Here is a 19056-nt window from a genome sequence, read left to right as displayed (position 1 = left end):
ATGTTTGAGGCCTAAAAGCAACCACTCCCTTCAGCCCCCTCAGATCTCCTCCAAGCATGTGTCACCTCTGGCCTTCCCCTGCAGACAGCTTTTAGGCATGAAACTCACGGACCCTCCTGCACCAGCAGCAGGGTTCCCAAGGCCACCCCACTGCTGCCACCACCCTTGTGAGCACCCCACCACGGCGGGGGGCCACTGAGGTGTCCTCCGCATGAAGGATGAGCGCTAATGAGCGCTATTGGCTAATTAACTCGTTGGGGAAGCACTGTGGGTCGCCATTCCCAGGGCTCCTGGGAGGCAGAGACCCTCGCGGCAGGGACTCTGCCACCCTGGGCGTGCTGGAGGGGGCTCATCTCCATCCCCAGGCCGTTCCTGCCCCTTGGCCTAGTCCAGCGCGATGGCCTCATCCCTAGGTCCGCCTGGTGGCTCAGTCCTGCCCCACAACCTGTCCCCTCGCCTGTCCCTGCCCCACAACCTGTCCCCTCGCCCGCCCCTGCCCCTGCCCCTGTCCCCGCCCCGCGGCCCGTCCCCAGCCCTGTTCCGCCCCCCCCCCCACCCCCCGAGATGGTGCGGCCCCTCTGGCGCTGCCCCCCCCGTTCCGGAGAGGTTGGTCCGTCCTTGCGCACTTCCGGCTCGCGCGGGGCCTGGTTCCGGTGTCCGCCCTCAGGCCGCTCCTGCCGCTGCCGCCGCCGCTGCCGCGATGCTGCTGCTGTCGCGGTCCCGCTGCCTGGGCCGGGCGCTGGGCCGCTCGCTGCGCGCCCTCCGGCAGGTACGGCCCGCCGCGGCTGGGGGGGGCGCCGCGGGCGGCAGGCGGGCGGGGCCGGCGGCGCCAAGGGCACCGGGACGCGCCCCCTCCCCCCGCCGCCGCCTGGGCGCGAGGCGCCGCCGTCGGGGAGGGGGGGGCGCCACCCCGGAGGGCCGGGCCGAGCCGAGCCGAGCCCGGCGCTGCCGCCTCGCGGGCCCGCGGCCGCCGGCGTGTGCCAGTGTGCCGGGAAGGGCGAGGCCCCCGAGGCGGCAGCGCGGAGCCGGCCCCAGCTGGAGGTCCGGGCACGGGCGGTGCTGCCGCTGCGGCCGGACCTGTCTGTGCCTCCGGGTGCCGCGGGGGCGCCCTGCCTCCCTCCCTCGCTCCGCCGCCTTGCGCGCCCCGCGAGTGAGCCCTCTCGCCCTCCCGGGGCCGCTTCTGTGCAGAAGCCGCGAGCAGACCGTCCTCTGCGGTGTTCTGCAGTTCCCGGTTTCCTCCGCTCTGAGTTAGCTGCCGGGCCGATGTGAGCGGCAGTAACCTGCTCTTTGCTCTGCAGAGGAGTCTGGTAGTCAGAGCCGGCCTGCTTCAGCGAAGGGCTGGCGTTCTTCTTGGGCAGTCGTTTCCCGGGGTGCGCTGACTTCTGGCCAATCTTTCTTTTAAATGGCAAATGTGGTTTTGTTTTTTAATAGCTTTGAATTGATGGCAGTGCATTTTAAAGTAAGCTCATTTAAATGACATTTAACAATATTTCACTTTTGTCTGTTATCAATAACACTGTATGACTGTACAGAACAGGGAGGAAGGCCAGGTGGTGCATTGAAACTTGTTACAAAACAAGTCTGGAAGTCAGGAGAGGAAGATGTGGTTACAGACATAGCTGAATACTAGGCAGGGAAGAAAATTTTAGTTAATTTTTTTTGAATGCTTTAGAAAAGAGGTATGATGAGAAATCAAGGTGGGGTGGTCATTTGGATTCCATTTGATTAGGGACATGGGAACCGAGTTTTGATGACAGGGTAGATGCAGATTTTTTGCAAATGTAGAAAGAAATGACATAACTTGGCAAACCTCTGATGGGAGAAGTGAAATCAGAAGATGTGTGAAGTTCAAGAGTGTAGGGTTGAGTCAGCAAGCAACAAAAAGGGTAAAAAAGGGACATTTGGATTTTGATGCTCTTGTAAAAATAAGAAGAGGTCAGTTGATAATAGAACTCACGAAGGTACATCAAAGGCCTGTTTTTGAGTGTGTTAGATACTACAGTGGGGAGCTCCCGGTGTTGAAGGTCCCCCTGAAGAAACCCAAAGAGAAGCGAATAACCTTTGAAGGAGGTTAGTTTGATCAGGAGGTATGCTCAGTTATTTGAGAGCGAAGTTCTATTTATCTGAGAAAGGGTTTATATAAAAAAAAAAATCTTTCTTCCCCATTTGATCCTCTCTGCATACTAGAGGAATTATCAGCTTGTTGTCTTAGGAACAGCATCCTTTTCCCACTCAGGACTGTTACCTCCATCCTATCTTAGCATCTGCCTTCTGATGCTGTGTATAATTGTGTCCAAATCAGTGAAAAAGATGCAGTGGGTCTTTTGTGTGTAGCAGAGGCTTGCACTCATCCTGGTTATTAAAGCAGCAACTGCTTTGCTGTTAAGAAGCAAGGGCTGGAGAACTGATTGCTGCTTTGCCTGTCATCAGAGCTGCCCAGCACTGGGCTTCTGTCTTGGCTCTGTGAAGTTAACTGTGCACTCCTCCTGTTCACTTAGCATCCTTATCTGAACTGGTCCTGTTTCTACTATTGGAGAAGAAATTTGTAGGTTACAGGCTGCCTTTAGTTTATGTATTCCATAATTTATTTCAGTGTGTAGTGACATAGTAGAAGGTGACAGCTCCTTAAAAAGTGTGGCCTGGGAAGCTGTGTGGCAGGCTCACTTTGGCCTAATAACACTATAAAAACCATTCTGAGAAATCATGTGAAACTTGGGGAAAAAGTTAATCACTTGGTATGTGAGTCACTAGCAAATTTGACCAAGGCTTATTTCTCTTAAGTGAAGGCTGAGTCTTTAAAGTGACCCAGAGTACTGATGTCAGTTAGCGAGAGAGAAATTATTTCCATTTTTACTGGAGAAGCTTCAGGAGATAAGTTACAGAGCAGATCTAGGCAGGCGATATGAGGAATAGATGCAATCACAGTGATTCCTTCAAGAAAAAGGGAATGGGAAACACCCCTGTCATATGTCCTCTTCAAGCTGCATGTGCTACATACTGTGGTTATAAGGGGTGGACACAAAGAAGTGCTGAAGAACCTAAGAGAGAGGGACAGAAGAGGGAGTCTCAGTATCTTTTATTAGTGGCTTCTGCCTCACATGAAACCCATCCCTTCTTACCTAAAAGACAAAAGTATTAGAGTAATACTAAATTTTTCTTAATATTGCAGCAGCTGTGGAACACAGACTTGGCACTTCTCATGGAAGAGATATGCAGATGGGTTTTCTCCCAACCATTTATAGTAGGACAGAGCTAAGCTTGCTTTTTCTTTTTAACCTTATAATAAACTGGTCCTGAATAAATAAAATCTGCTGTTTCTTTCTCAGTCTGGGCCAGTACCTATAGGTTTATCTTTACCTCTTCTTCATAAAGCATCCAGGAAAACATTAATGTGTAGAGGGGAGCCAGTGCTGCTTAATATTTTATTTGTAATTAGCTTCCTGTTATCTGGGACACTTCAGAAAGTGGGAGGAATTTGATTAAAACATGCATGCTCAGGATCTTGGTGCAATGACCCTTGACCATATAGAGTTGAGTCCGTCTTATTGATTTCAGTTTAGGGCTGGTTTTACAGGCACCAGATCTGAGTTAGCAGAGGGCCAACACTGAAACAAGATTAAGCTCTCTAGGGCTCATGGTGACTCTGCAAAGTCTGCACAGTGCTCCCTTCCCTCCCTTCCCAAACTAGACCTGGGTTGGGGCAGCTGACAGGCGCTGCTTGAAGCTGATGTCGATCCAGGCTCATTGATCCCTGTGCTGGGCCTAGGAGCAGGGTAGTTGCATGGTGCTGTGCTGGAGCTAATGAGCTCTCTCAGACCCAGGCTGGCTTAGCAGCAAGTTAGCCTGGGTGCCTGCATCTTTACTACGGTTAATCCACAGCCCTGCTGAACTGCCTATAGATAACTGGGTTGACTCTGTTAGTATCCGAAAAGCCACATAACAAGATACGGTAAACCCATCAGGAAGTCTGGATAATTAAATTGCCAAGGTGCCTATTCTAGAACTATCGCTAATTTTCACAATATGAAATGTTCACAGGATGTATTTTGTTCTACTACACTTAATCCTGTAGACTGCATGACCATCTTGAATATCTCATTGGCCCTTGATGTTTATGTTGTCTAGTTGCATGCATCTCCAAAGCTTATTTTGATGTTTAAGATTAATTATATCCCATATTGCTTCTTCTGGTGAAGCTGAAGTCAAGGTTTGTACACAAACTTCATTCAGAAGCTGAAGATCTGACTGAAATAGAGTTTTTACCTATTGTCTTGGCTACTGGATGAGGGTGCTTTGAGCTGCTGTTGTTCCAATCCAGAGCAGGCTTCATTTAGTCATGGTTAAAGTGGTATTTTGCTATAGCTTATAAAGAGTTTACAGGTACTCCAGATCTGAGATCTGATGCTGGTGTAAGTTATAATAATAACAATAAGGAAAGAAACTGGAATATCTTGACATGTCTTTGACCTCTGAGGAATGTTATGCTGAGTTAGAGGTGCAGTCAATGATTATGTGGGTATTAAATGAAAGGTCACCAGAAGGTGGAATTCCTGTCTCACTGAAGGCAATAGGAATTCTGCCGCTGAGTGAAAATCTGGCCTTCTGGAGTTCAAAGGCTCCACAACCTTAAACAAACAAACAGACAAAACAGATGCTGTATGTTGGATTTCATGACTTTAGGAGTAAACATCTTGGAACATTTTTTCATCACGTCCAATACCCTTGACCCTCTCATTCATAGCAAATTTTAATAAATGGGCCTTTAGAAATCTATTCCTTTTTAAAGAGGAACGTTGGCATGAGAAGGTCAGAACAGCAGGAGCTACAACTAAAAACCAAATACATCAGGTTTAATACCACTCCACAGGAAAGTATTCTGGAAGGAAGCAAAGCTTTAAGAATATCCTTCTCTTTGCTGCTCTGGCCATCTCCTCCTATACCACGCTTTAGGAAAGTAACATGCTGGTAGTCTGGAGCATGTGAATGATGGGTGCCATGGCTGGTCCAGGTCTCTTGGGAAAAACCAAATCCTTTTAGGGTGGTCTGCCTTTTTGCAAGACTGATAGTTCCTCTTCTCTCTGACAGGGGAATTGTACGCTGGCAAGATGCTCTCTGTCTGGTGAGTCTTATGCTTTTATCTCATTTCAAAGTACCTAGAGAGAACAGAGCTGACTGTGGAAACTGATAATAGGTTTGATAGGGGGTTATTCCTATCAATCATACAATGAAGAAACGGTGAAATGAGCCATGTGTTTCTCTGTGGGTGTCTCACTTGCCTGATCTAAATGCCACTGAACCATTCAGCTAGAATGAAGATTTCACAGGCAGCAGCACAGTGTATTTCAAGCATTGCACTGATTGAAACACATGCTGTTGCACAGAATAGCTCTCTAATAATTCTTTGAAAATGGTGGGTGAATGTTAAGTCAAATGTCAAATTGAGTGTACCTTTGAACTCCTCTTCTGTGCTTGAACTGGATTTTCCCAAAAGCTTTTTTTTTTTCTCCTAGCCATACTGTCTTTATATAGCATTCCACCACTCATTTCTGATTCTGCTTTGAGGAACAAATTAAAACTGCTTACCTTTTCCAGTTTTACAATTCCAGCTTTAGCTCTTTAACTGGGGATGGTCTCAAAGTTATACCACCTTTTTAAAAAAAAATCAAGTGGGAAATGGTTCTTCCTGCAAGGCTTGTGTAATTGAGATAGTTATGTTCTCTGATTGCTGTGCTGACTCTCTTGAAGATCAGTTTGGAAATACGCCCAGTACCCTAAAAGAGGAAAAGGGCAGGAGTTCAGCGTGTGATAAAGGTTGCAATGTGAGGGCATATGAGCAAGTATAGGAAGGGGTCAGTGAGGTATGTGAAACTCAGAGAAGTTATGCAAGTATGACTGAATCTCTCCTGTGTGAATTTTGGAAAAGAAATGTTGCTGGGCCATGGAGTGGACAGAGAGAGAGATGACAGTAGCTTGCTACTCTGCCCTACACCCCATTTTCAGTATATTTTTCCTTCTTTGCTGTTCACATGATTATGAGGTTTCCTGAGAGTGCCTCCTGGAAGTCTCATGACTGAGGCCTTGTTCCTGTTAGGACCCCCCCTTATGCTGGCGGGGGTAACTCACCAGCAGCTGTGAAGCTTTAGCAGTCCTGGAGGTATGCCTTGCGGCTGTTTCCTGTTTTTGTTCTGACTGGAGTAGCTGCTACTTTGTTTGCTTTTTTCAAAGTTATCCTTAGGAGCTTCAAGCTCAAGGTATAGCTTTTTGTTTGTTTGTTTTGTTTTTTCCCCTCCTTCCATCTGTATAAATCTAATGAAAACAAGACCGCTGTTCTTGACAAGGTCTGGGTAGGGTCGCTGGCACTGAGGTGCCTCTATATGGCTATGTACCCCACTTAGTCCCAGGCTTCTTCTGGGGTGGACAGTGGTGTCCTTTGTGCTCTTTTACCTGACAAGGACCGTTGGGGGCTGGATTATGGTCCTGTGGGGTAATACTGTTCTCATTCACAGGTGTGGCTGGGAACCAGGAACTGGCTTACACCAACAGCAGGAAGCTTGCGTAAGTATCCATAGGAAAGCTGTGGTGTGTCAGGGCTGGGGCTGCTCTAGCCCTGGTACAATTTGGGGAGTGGGAGGCAGGATCAGTTCAGCTGTCATGAAATCCCTGTGCACATCAAAGGAGCTTGAAGCTAGTCCTAGCAAGATCTGGGTTCTCTGGCTTTTGAGGGTCAGGAGCTCTGGCATGTTTAAGGCAAATAAGTTCTGTTTGGAACCAGATATTCAGGCAGGGAAGGGACAGAAATGAGACTAGTGATAAATTAATCTTTATCCTTTATCTGACTGTAAATCTTGTTTGCTCTAGTATTTAATGGTGGCCTCCAAGCGGGCATTCTGTTGGATGTGTGAAAATGTGGTCTTTTGCAGGAGAAGTGGGATGGCTCAGGGAGCTCTTGTTCACATGGCAAAGTTTGCATTGTTGAGGTCATCTTGGTATTTCCCCAAATGCAATCTTTTTGCTCTAAGAGTGCATCCATGAGAGCCCAAAACACTGGGCTGTTTGCACCAAGTGTTGTAGTCTGTGTTAGAAAAAAATGTTAAAGCATGTATGCTTCTGTTTTCCAAATGTTGTGGCAGCAGGTGGAAACAACATCCTCTGGAATGCTTGGGATTGCTACTCCCTGTGAAGGGACACGATGGAGACAAATAGCTGATTCTTGGTTGGGTTGCCATAGGCATTTGTGATGCTTCCTCCTTTTGGAGCAGTCTAACAACTCCTGTAGAGATGATAGTCCTGATCTAGAGGCTAAAAAATTGTTATGGCGCTAATCTTAGGTGTAGGGTGGGCTGGCTAAGTCAGCCTTTTATCAGGATTTAAACCACAGAGCTTTTCTGGGGGCATCTCCCTAGATTAAAATGCCCTAAGTGTCAGTTCTCACTGGATTCCTGAGAGCACTAGCAATAGTAAGCTGTAATGTTTCCTTGATCCTCAGCGGGATTGTTGCAGCTTGAACCAGTAAGTAGGGGTCCCATGGAACAAATATACACATCAGGACAGCTGAGCAGCCTTCCAATCAGTTAAACAAGCAAATGTAAACTGCGCTTGAGGTTGGTGCTGGCAGCCCTCAGGGGAACATGCTTTTTCTTCTGTATTCATTTCTTTCTCTTTCTCTGCAGAGTAAATAGCTCCAGTGTCTTCACTGTCCGTTACTTCAGAACCACTGCAGTACATAGTAAGTAAAGAGTCAGGAGTAAGTGGGATGACTCTTGTGCTACTTTTTGCTATCCTTACAACAGCTGAAGCTTCCATCCTTGGTCTAGTCTCACTGATGTCCCGCCTCAGTGGATGGCTGAGGGTATATAGGCCGTAAAGATTTTGTCTGGTATTCCTGCAACAATGTGACTTTCAGTCAGATGTGAATTTCTCTCATGTTTAATTGTTAATCAGTGTTGAAGCAAGGAGAAGGCCAACATTTTACGTCTGTTGACCACCCCCTTCTAGCAGAGTCCTGGTGACAAGAATGAAGCAATGCTGTGTGTTTTGAGCTCTGAATGCATTCCAGTCTGTCTGTCTGTCAATCTCTCACAGGGGATGACGTGATTACAGTGAACACACCAGCCTTTGCAGAGTCAGTCACAGAAGGAGATGTCAGGTGGGAGAAAGGTAAGTAGTTGTCTCTTTGCTGATGTTCTCAGTACCACTGCTGCTGCACTGGACAGCTCTGGGATGAATTGTAGTTTGCTGGCTGAAGGCCTGCTCTATGCCTGTCAGCATGACAATTGAGGCAGCAAGGGTTAATTGCAGTTCTCCTGAGGAGTAAGGATCGCAATTACTGCATTTGTACCTTCCTGTTGTGGTGAAGTTATGGAGAACTGGGGTGAGAAAATTCTGGGTTAGCGGGAGACTGTGGGTTAAGAGGGGAGGCCAGAGCACACCGCCCTCCTCACAGTCGTCTTCATATCTATCATTCAGCTGTTGGAGATACAGTGGCGGAAGATGAAGTGGTGTGTGAGATTGAAACAGACAAGGTAGGAGTTTTCCAGACCAAAACTTTTTCTAGATCTCTAGCGAGTAACCTGTATGGTTCCTCTCTAGCTGAGAGCTCCTAGAGCCTGGAGGCCCTGCCTGTGTCTCCTGCTCTGTTCATGGAGAAAAGCTTTTCTCATTTAGTATGAATGCTGGCTGTGCATTAAGTGAGAGCTTGACTTGAATTAAACTCTCCTTTCCTCATACATTTGATGGTGCTGATGTTTGTGAGAGATGCAGTTCTATTCATCCCTCCAGTTCAGGGGCTCTAAGCTGAGAAACCCATTTGTTTTTAAACAGGAGAAAACTGCAGTGCCACCGGTCATCTTCATATTATTTTAAAGTTAGCCTTTAAGCTTATTCACTATCTGAAGGAATCTTAAGCTGTAAAGTTCTTGCTAAAGCTCCCTGCCAAGTTCTGTTTCCAGTGTTGCTGTCAGGAAGATGCTGGCAGCAAGTCAGTTCTGGACTGTGCCCTGAAGCAGGAAGATCGGGCTACACATCACACTGCCAGCTTCTCCAAAAACTTCTAAGTATTGACACAAAAACCTCGTGGAGGGTATGAGAAGTGGTGGAAATGGTGTGAGACAGAGCTGCTGTCTGTGCCAAATTACAATGCATATCTGTGCATACTGGCATCTTTTCTTGGGCACTTTTCCCCCTCCAGTGGCTATGGGGGGGGTTTCACTCATTTTCCTTTTTGCAGACATCAGTGCAAGTTCCAGCCCCAGCAGCTGGTGTGATTGAAGCCCTTCTGGTACCTGATGGTGGCAAAGTGGAAGGGGGCACACCTCTCTTCAAACTCAGGAAAACTGGAGGTAAGTCAGAAACGTATAATTAGCTCAGGCTTTCCTGTTTCCTCCAGTCTTTTTCTGAAGATAGAAGCAAGGTGTTTGGGGGTATCCTGAGGCAGGCTACATGTGTCCTCCATCTCTCTCTGCAGTTGGAAGGATATACTCATATTCATTTGCCTGATAGAGAAGCATAGTTTTAGTCAATGTAATGGGGAAACTTTCCCTTTGGTGCCTCTGGAGGAAACTACAGCGCTAAGCTAAAACTAATTCTTGAGAATTCCCTTGGCACAACTCTCTTTTCTGCCTGCTTCTCTTTAGCATCCAGTCTTCTGCACAGTAAGGAGACTTAGCGAGTTGGTGAGATGAAACAAGGAGATGCAGGCTCCATGGTGGATGGTCATGAGCAGACATGCAGATAGCCACTTCCTGAAATATCCAAGCTCTCCAGCAAGAACTGGTAGCAAAGTAGTGAGAATGAGGAGCAATCTTGTTTGCTGTATGTGCACAAATGAAATGGGAAATTTAAATATGAACAAACTGAGCTGTAAAACAAGAGTTTCTTTCTCATGTACCTGTGTAGTATTAATGGTTTCTCCATTTGTTCTTCTGCAAACTTCAGCATGCTCAAGTATGCTAAAAGGAGTAAAACCTCTGTGTCTCGCTTTCACCATGGGATCCTCTTATGGTGGCTCCTGTCAGTTCAGTAGTGTTGAACACCTAAAGGAAATCTGATGTCAGAGGGTTAACTTTTACCGGGTTGGTTGGACTCAGAGATCCTGGCAGTAGAGGCTCCAGTTGCTTCTTGTGGTTGCCCTTACAAGGGTGTGTTTTCTCTTTGTCTTTCAGCTGCTCCTGCCAAGGCCAAACCAGCAGCCCCTCCTCCTCCTGCAGCCCCTGAAGCTGTAGCTGCCACTGCTCCTCCCCCTGCTGCAGCACCGATTCCTACTACAATGCCACCAGTGCCCCCTGTGTCAGCTCAGCCCATCGACAGTAAGCCAGGTGAGGCAACAACCATCCAAAGCTTTTTCAAGCCTCTCCTTCTTGGGGAGAGTATACAAAGTTAAAGGTAGCAAACAACCACGGCGTTCACGGTGAAGGCCTCCCTGCACGTTTTGGACTGGAGAGCTTAGCTGTGCCTGGAACCTGCGCAGCCCAATTCAAGGCTGCTCACACATTGTGTTGCTTGAGCAAGGGGCTCAAGTGGGTCTTCTACCCCAATGTGTTGTGGTCAGGCTTGGGCTTTTCTGTGGTTGATACCTTTTGACAGATGTGTTCTTTACTCTCAGTGTCTGCGGTGAAGCCGGCTGCAGCTCCAGTGGCAGCCCCTCCTGGGGAGGCAGTGCCCAGCAAAGGTGCCAGATCAGAGCATAGGGTAAGCTGCAGGAATAGGGGCCTCACCAACTGCTGGGTAGCAACCTGTTCTGGGATAAACCTTGAACTTTCTGGATATGTCCATATCTACGTGTTCACACCCAGCTCAGTAGGGCTGTGACAGATGGGGAAATGCTCCACCTGAGGGTACCAGTTAGGGGGTAGGGTGGAGGAAGAGCCAGCTCTGACTTGATGCAGGTCATTTCTAGACAAAAGTTTTGTCTTGAGCTCTGGTGACTGACCACAGAAGGCTCAGTGAAGAGCTGGGGAATGCTGCAGCTGCCTTATGCGTTAAGAGAACGTGGCTGAGCAGCTTAGAATAAGTAGTGTTAAGAGTATTTCCCACTGACTGTTCTTAGCAGTCTGCTCTTCTCTCGTTAGACTTGTGCTGGAAACCTACCTATGCCTGGAGTTCCTGGGAACATAACTCCACCTCAGGCTGATTAGGCTCTGCCTTTCAAGGAAACTGTTTCTTGAGCTTGGTAGCTCCATAGTGAAATCAGCTCCTCAGCCTATCATACCCCTCAGGGACACCTGGAATGAAAACAGCCCTAAGCACTCATTGCTAGTCAGACAGATGGGAAGAACGGCCCTTTGATATTCTTGTGCTTTTTGTTCCTTGGATGAACTTGAGTTGAGGCATCTTCTGCCTTTTTTTTTTCTTTTTTCTTTTTTTTTTTTTTCCCCCTCCAGGTGAAAATGAACAGGATGCGTCAGCGTATTGCTCAGCGTCTGAAAGAGGCTCAAAATACTTGTGCCATGCTGACCACTTTCAATGAAATCGATATGAGGTGAGAATCAGACCTCTTTCCCCCTTTACAAGTAGAAATAGATGCAGGCAGTCTTCTTAAATAATAGCTAAGACCTTGCTGATTCTCCTTGGAGAAATTGGCACGATGTCTTTTGGGGCCCCTTCGATGTGCACTATTGTCTGTGCAACTTCATCAGGGCGTGTTGGTGTTGCAGTGTGAGGGGTGTATAACTTCCTAATGGCCTTTCACTCCTTGGGTGTATTCTGATGTTCATAAAAGGGAGCAACCTCGTTCCTCATCCGTGCAGTTCTTGGCTGAGGACTGGTAGATGCTGAGCAGAAGAGCAGGCGTGATCAGCGTCACTTGTATACTGGCTACTAGGAGACACCAACATGTAGCATCTGCTTTCTGCCACCCCTCCAGGTTACTGCTTTTGGAGGTAGGCATATTTGGCCTCCCATGAGCTGGTTCCCCTGGGCTCATCAGCCTTTCAGGTGAGCATTACAGAGGTCTGAGGCCCGTGTTGTCAGATGGTGCAGCTTTCCAGAGGCAGACCAGCATCCCTCACTGTCCCCTCCGGGTGGGTGGGGGTCTCCGGACTCAAGTGCTTGCATGGACTGAGCGCACTAATGGCTTTGGAGGGTGGGCAGCTTATGTTACAGTGCATTAAGGGGAAATTGTGCCCAAATCAAATTGCCCTGTGAAATCCTATTCTGCTCCTTAAGACAAAACATGTAAATATTTGGGTCTCAGAACAATAAGGTTGGCAAAATAGTCTTGATTGGAGGGGAAGTGCTGCAGCTTTATCTCCTCTCAGAGGCTCATTGAGGTGTCGCTTTACGCTGGTTGTGGGCTCTCATTGCATCTGATAATCTGTTTTGGATCGATTGCTGTGCTGTTGACTCATGAGGGCCTGTGCTGGGGCCTCGTGCTCCCCATGGGGGGTCAACGTCTGAAAGGAGGAAGCCATAATGAGCCAGTTTCATAGCAAACCTCATCCTCATTGCTGCAGCCCTGTGTCTTGGGAGGCACTAATGTCTTTGGGCAGTAATCCTAGCCCTAAACAAGGTTAGGCACAGGAAAACAAACACTCTAAACCATGGAGGCTGCCCCTTGCTGAAACTCTCTTCAAAGTCTTAAGGTCTCTGGAGGGGGAAGGGCCGGACAGTGCAATTCCACAGCAACTGGTATTCGCCCAGAATAGACAGAGCTCGTAGCCACAGGCTTTTCTGTAAATGTCCTCAGTTCTGATAAATGAGCAGTGGGGAAACACTACTCTGGCTGAGGACTGTGGGTGGGCCAGCATGCCCCTCCATAGCATCTGAGAAGGTTTATTTCATGTTCACTCTGCTGCCAAAGCTAGAGTAGTGTGCCAGAGGCATCAGTGTGCCAGTCGGTGCTGGATTCGCATGGTGGGTGAAGCCTTTTGCCGTGGTCACCACCTGCATATTCTCTGCTCTTGGTATTTCCTGTTTTCACTCTGCTGGGGCTGCCCAGCTGTCCTGGGGCCCTGCTGCATCTGATGTTGCCATCTGCAGTGCCACACTGGTACCAGTAGCAGTGGCTGCACAGAATCACTGAGGATCTTTGCAACATCAGGCCTAAGCAGGAAGTAAGTCATACCCCATCTTGCTTTTGTGCCTGGCAGCATGGCCATACAGGTTAACCGTGTCCTCTTGAGTTTGTGGTCCTGTGCCAATTCCTGTGCATCGTTTGGCATGGGTCTTAGAGCCTCTCTCAGCCTGTTCTATCTATGGCATTTTGGAGGATTTTTCAGCAGGCTGAGGATTTGCCAGTTGGTGGTGAAGGTCTGCAGTCCTTCGGGCTGGTGCTGAAGTCCCTTACAAAGCAAGTGAATAGTCTTTCCTTGGAGTCTCTGGTGACCAGCATTGTCATGTGTTTTGCAGTAACATTCGGGAGATGCGAGCCCAGCACAGGGATCCCTTCCTGAAGAAGCACAACCTGAAGCTAGGTTTCATGTCAGCTTTTGTGAAAGCTGCAGCTTTTGCTCTGCACGACCAGCCTGTTGTGAATGCAGGTGAGCAGTGACCCTTGCCAGTAATTTGTGAACCTCACTGGTGAATGGGGGGTGGGCGGCATTGGCCAAACCCAGGGCAGGGCTTACAGATTTCACAAGCCAGTCAGATACACAGGGCAAAGGGGGACAAAGTCCTATGTGCTGCAGCTGATACTGCTAATACAACTTAGGTAGGCAGAGGACAGCGTGCCAAGAGGGACACTGTTAGTGAGGGATTGCAAGGACAGTGGGTCAGGGCGGTGTGTAACTTGGTGTTCACCCAGCCCATAGTGGGCACAGCCCTGCTGGGTGGCATGGAGGTAACTGTTGGAGGTGTGCTGCAGTTCCTGGGGGTGTTGGAGCTGCTTGCTCAAACCCAGAAGAGGAGACCAACCAGGGCAGTGTCTGAGGGAACTGAACTGACTGGCCAGTGTTTCTTCTTTCTCTCCCCTGGCACTCTTCCCACAGGGGCAGCAAGGGCTCACTCTTTGGAGCTATATTTAAGCTAGAGATGAGCAAGTTGTTGAGTCTGTGGCTACTTCTGGCCTGCTGAGCTCTTGTTTTTGGGTACTCTGTGTGTGACATAGCCTCTTTCCTCTCCTAGTGATTGATGATACGACCAAAGAAATTGTGTACAGGGACTACGTGGACATCAGTGTCGCTGTAGCAACTCCCCGGGTAAGTGCTTTATATGCTTTGGCTGTGCTTCCTGCAGCTTGGGTCTGGATGGTCATGTATTCTGAGGCAACTCAGCTGTGAGCAACACTGCAGCAGAAACATATTAATAGAACTGGTCTTCCTGATGAGAAGGCTTCAGCAGTCGTGGGCTGCTGAAGAGGGTTTGGGAAGAAGATGGAGGACTGGGAATATTCTGCCACCATCCTAGGAGATGCAGTGACAAGGCTCATACAGATCTTAGTGCTTAGTGGGAAAGCTCAAGTTATGGGAAACCCTTTTTTCTTGGACCCATGGTGATATGGCATAGATAGAGAAAGCTTTGTATGTCCTGTCTTTTGGCTAGCCTTGCTGTTCTGTCATGCCATTTCTGTAAAACATGTTGCTGCTTCAGAGGATTGTTTCTGGTCAGGGAGCGCGTGGAATGGAGATATGGATGTTGAGTTAGTTGTTTCTGTTGTGAGGCAGAGGTTTGCCCAGGACTGATGCGCTCTCATTGCTTCCCAGTTCTAGAGGAGGTCCAGCACAAAGGGACTCCACTCTTCTTGTGCAGATAGAGGTGGCAACTGAACCCTGCCCAATGCCTCACCTGCTTTTAGGAAGGTGACTTCGGATCCAGACAGACCCAATTGATTTTAGGTGATGGGTTCATAGGCAAAGAAGTTGTCATGGACCTTTCTCATTGACTGTGTTGGCCCTTTGTGCACATCATGCCAGGTTGCCTGGCAGGCTGCCAGGATGTGAGGCAGCTGTGCCAACCACCTGCTCTGGGCTGAGCAGAAGGCAGGAACTCTGAGCCAAGACTAGGCTCCTGCCCAGTAACAGTTATCCCTGTTTGTCACTGCAGTCAATTTGCTGATCATGCACTTTGCTTCCCCTTAGGGTCTTGTGGTCCCTGTCATTAGGAATGTAGAAAATATGAACTTCGCTGACATAGAACGTGCTATCCACGAGTTGGGGGAGAAGGTAAGAAAAGCTGGAGATGTTCTTGTAAAGGGCTTGGCGGAATGGAAAGAACGGAGGCTGCTGGATATGCAGGGACTGGTTCAGTCCCTCTGTGGCATCATCTCTGACCTCTAACACACTGAACTGTGTTGTGGGGTGTGATCCAGTAACAGCTGTAGCTGTGCCCGTGCCTTACGGGACAGACCTACCTACTTGTTGCCCTTCCAGGAGACCTCAAATGCTGCTTTAGTGGTATAGTGTGTCTTCACCTTTGTCTCTGGAGGCCAAAGCTGAGCTGCCCTGGGATAGAGGTCCCTGTGTGTCTCCTGCAAAAGAAAGAGTTGGAAGCTAAGACAAGAGAATCTTGCCCCCAAGCCAGTAAACTTTCAGATTTAAAGATGGGATGCATTTCAGAGTAATTCACTTTTCAGCTGAACAGATCAGTCAGTGAGGCTTCTGCCATCAGCAGTCATTCCTGGAGAGGGTGAACATTCAAACCATCATACTTTGCCTTCTGTGATCTGTCTGAGCAGCTTTCTAAGACCTTACTCTTCTAGGCACGGAAGAATGAACTGGCCATTGAAGATATGGATGGTGGCACTTTCACAATCAGCAACGGAGGGGTTTTTGGTTCCCTCTTTGGGACACCTATCATTAACCCACCCCAGTCAGCCATCTTAGGCATGCATGCAATTTTCGACAGACCTGTGGCTGTCGGAGGCAAAGTAAGTGGAGCTGCACAGTTTTCAGAGAGCAGAGGGGAGGGCTCAGTGGGATGAGGGCTGTAGTCTGTATACAGTTTTTTCTGTGGGCTGGTGCCACCTCCTAAAAAGCTGTCCTGTGAAGGAGAAGCTGAGATGAATGGATGAAGGGCAGCTTTGCTGGCAGTGGTACTTACCTGAGGTGGGCAGGGGGCCTTGCTCTGTCCGTAAGGGAGAGAATGGGATAATCTGTTCAGGTATGGGGAGGAGGAGGAGGCAGCGATGCTGTCATCTTCATGACAGAAAACAGACCCTGAAGGGAAGAGGGTTCTGTTTGTGGTGTGGATCTGGCCAGTGCTGGTGGTCGGCTCCTGGGTGAATGAGTGGGGGTGTGCAGCCCCACCAGATAAGACACACTTGGGAGGGCCTGAGGCCATCATTCAGGATAGGGGGAAAAAAACAGTTCTTCCCTAAATGTGCCAGAGGGCAGCACGTGAGCAGACAGGCTGAGCTAACCAATGCCTTTCTCATTCCTTCCCTTCAGATTGAGGTGCGGCCCATGATGTACGTGGCACTGACATATGATCACCGGCTGATTGATGGCAGAGAGGCAGTGACTTTCCTGCGCAAGATCAAGGCGGCGGTGGAGGATCCCCGCGTGCTGCTGCTTGACCTGTAGAGCAGCCAGTACCCCCACACAACCCACCCAGGGCAGGGCCACAGCACCAGCAGGGGCAATGCAGGGCATTCAGGAACTGGCAGGGGTCATTCCAGTCTCCCTCCCTTCCCTGTGACTGGAGGTGTCCCAGAGGGAATCCTGGGGATAGCTCCTATCTCCTTTCCTGTTCTGTTTAAAGAAGGGTCAGTTTCTCCCTAGGATGGCTATACAGTGGGCCAACTACTGAATGGCACTGCCTTTCCAGGGCCATCTGTATGGCATCCTCTCGTTCACAGCACCAAACTCTCACCTCTAGCTTGTCCTATACCACTGGAAACTGCTTGCTGCTGCTGTGCTAGGGTATCTTTCCCTGCAACTCCAAGGCAGGTTCAGCTTTATTTCCTAGTACTGAGGTTCCTGGGAGGGAGAGGAAAGGAAAGGCTACTCCTGTTCTGTCCCTGTTTTGCTTGAAAGTATTTCATGCTCATCAGTCCTGCAAGAGCAGTGTGGGGATGCCCAGGCTGACTGCAGCAGCATTTTTGAACAGAGCAGGGCTGAGGTGGGTGCCATGCCTCTGCCTAGTTACACTCCCTCTACAGACAGGAACACAGTGGTCGCAGCTCCTGTGCCTTCCCTTGGAGATCTTTTCTTTGTTTCACGTCCAGGTGCGCAGAGCCTGTGATCTCTGTGGAGGTAGCACTGTTCCCAGGGGGCACAACCCTTTCACTATTACGTGTCCAACACTGGGGAAGAAACAGCCCCCTGCAGCTGTCCTTGAATCATAGCTCACTGATGGTGGATGAAACTGTTGGCTTCCTGCGTGCAAAGGTTTGGCCTGGTGCTGGCAAAGAGACAGGTGGGGAAGGCCAGGTCTTTAAGGGTAATGTGTATATCCCAGTCTAAGGTGGCTGGTTTGAGGGGGGAGGGGGGGCAGTCCTTAATCCAATAGCGCACATATGTATTGGGAAGTGAGAGGGTTGCTAGTGCCTGCAGAGTCTATTACCCTCTACACAGAACTTGTAACTAAAATATTTAACATGGCAGATTTTAAATGAAATAAAACTGGGCAACAATTGAGAGGTGGGATGTGTTTGAGGAGGCAAGGAGAAGCTCCTGTGCACAGGCTCAGGCATCAGCAGCAGCCCTAGCTTAGCATAAGAAGCCTGTTACCTAGTGGTGAGAGAAAAGAGGAAACATGAGCTCGGTGCTTCCCTAGGTGCTACTAAACTGAGGCTTCTCTGGCTCTGAACACTCCTGTTCTCAAACCTTCTTTGGTACTGAATTGCCTCTTCCCAGTAACAAGGCTTTCAGGACTGAAAGGAATCCTTTTCGTGGTCTGGCAATATCAACAGCAAAGAAATCCCAGTAGTTGCTAAATGGGATGATAGACAAGAGGAAGAGCCAGGACAGACTGGCTCGATTATGGAGCTGAAACCAGGTCAGGGTATCCTGATAAAACAGGAGTGTGTTAACTGTAAATCATGAAAGCAGGAAAAAATGTAAACATTGCAAAGGGAGAAAGGAGGCAAGGAGAAAATTGGAAGATGAAATGTAAAGGAAAAGGTGGCTGTGGCTGGCTTGTGGTGCTGAGACCATTTCCCAAAGGAGTGGTGCCTGTTCTTAGAACAGTAAGAAATCATTCCTGGACCTTGGTAGGGTTTTTCCAGCTCTGTCATCAACTTCAGGGAATGGTTTGCACTTCCCAGTTAAAAGTGAAGGCAGCCACTTCTAACAAAGTAGTCCATTGCACCCACAGTTGTGATGCTGATGACTGGGAATAAGTATTTTGTAGGACTGGTTCCTACCCTTTCCTGGCAGCTATGGACCATCATAGACCAGTGAGTGAAATCAGCTTTTCCTTGCACTTTCCCTTGATATGTGCAGGATTGGAATGAGGTAGAAGGTTTAAAAAAGAAACCAAAAAAACAAAACAAAAAAACCCACCTCTCTCCCATGCTGTAAAGGAGACTCTAGCTGCTCTTGCATGAAGAAATCGAGTTAAAGAGAGCCTTTTGGCTATAAAATGCTGCTTGTACCCTAGTCTCCACGCACATTTAGAATACAGAGGGCCCACCTTACCTGTCTGGGTCTGAGGCAAGGCAGTGCCTGTATTCTCTCTGGAGCTGCAATAAATGAGGCCTTTGAACTACACAGAAAGTGAATGGACAGTCTAGCTCTTACAATGGTGCAGCACAGCAAACTGGCTTGTTTGGTCTTTCATGGTGGGGCTCACTGCAGGAGTGTCATGTAGCTGCTCTACTTGACACTACCTTTCTGACCCTCCTAGGCAAAGCCCAGGGTACCGTGTTGCACAAAGCCCTGCTGTGGCCTAGCATTGGGCTGGCAGGGTTCAACCAATGCAGTCTGCCCTGGAGAGGCTGCCTTAGAAAAATCCCCAGGTTTCCTGCTCCACTGTGCCTGGCTTTCTTTGGTATTAGTTCTTCCCCTGCTCCTCATCCTCCTGCATTCAGCTTCTCCAGCTAGCTGGTCTGCTTTTGCACAGCTGTTCCTTTGAGGTGTATGTTGCATCTGCTAAATTGGAGAAGCTGTGTGTTCTAGGCTTTGCTTCCCCCTGGTGGACAGCACTTCTGCTGCCCAAGAGCCAAGGGGAGGGACAGCAAGG

At 48.7% G+C, this 19056-nt stretch overlaps 1 protein-coding gene across 1 annotated transcript; it reads left to right on the top strand.

Annotated features, from left to right (window-relative positions):
• Positions 1-604: 604 nt before the first annotated feature.
• Positions 605-17510, top strand: DLST (dihydrolipoamide S-succinyltransferase). The gene is made up of 15 exons (XM_064512305.1): positions 605-769; positions 5086-5119; positions 6507-6555; positions 7671-7726; positions 8083-8157; positions 8467-8522; positions 9227-9338; positions 10161-10313; positions 10601-10686; positions 11379-11476; positions 13345-13475; positions 14059-14132; positions 15012-15095; positions 15632-15799; positions 16320-17510. Exons 1-15 carry the CDS (start codon positions 701-703, stop codon positions 16452-16454), a joined length of 1380 nt encoding a protein of 459 aa, XP_064368375.1. The 5' UTR covers positions 605-700; the 3' UTR covers positions 16455-17510.
• The last annotated feature ends 1546 nt before the right edge of the window (positions 17511-19056 follow it).

This window comes from Dromaius novaehollandiae, chromosome 5, assembly GCF_036370855.1.
Source record: "Dromaius novaehollandiae isolate bDroNov1 chromosome 5, bDroNov1.hap1, whole genome shotgun sequence".
Lineage (NCBI taxonomy): Eukaryota > Metazoa > Chordata > Aves > Casuariiformes > Dromaiidae > Dromaius > Dromaius novaehollandiae.
Note: the sequence above shows the minus strand (reverse complement) of the source record. Positions and strands in the feature narration are given on the sequence as shown.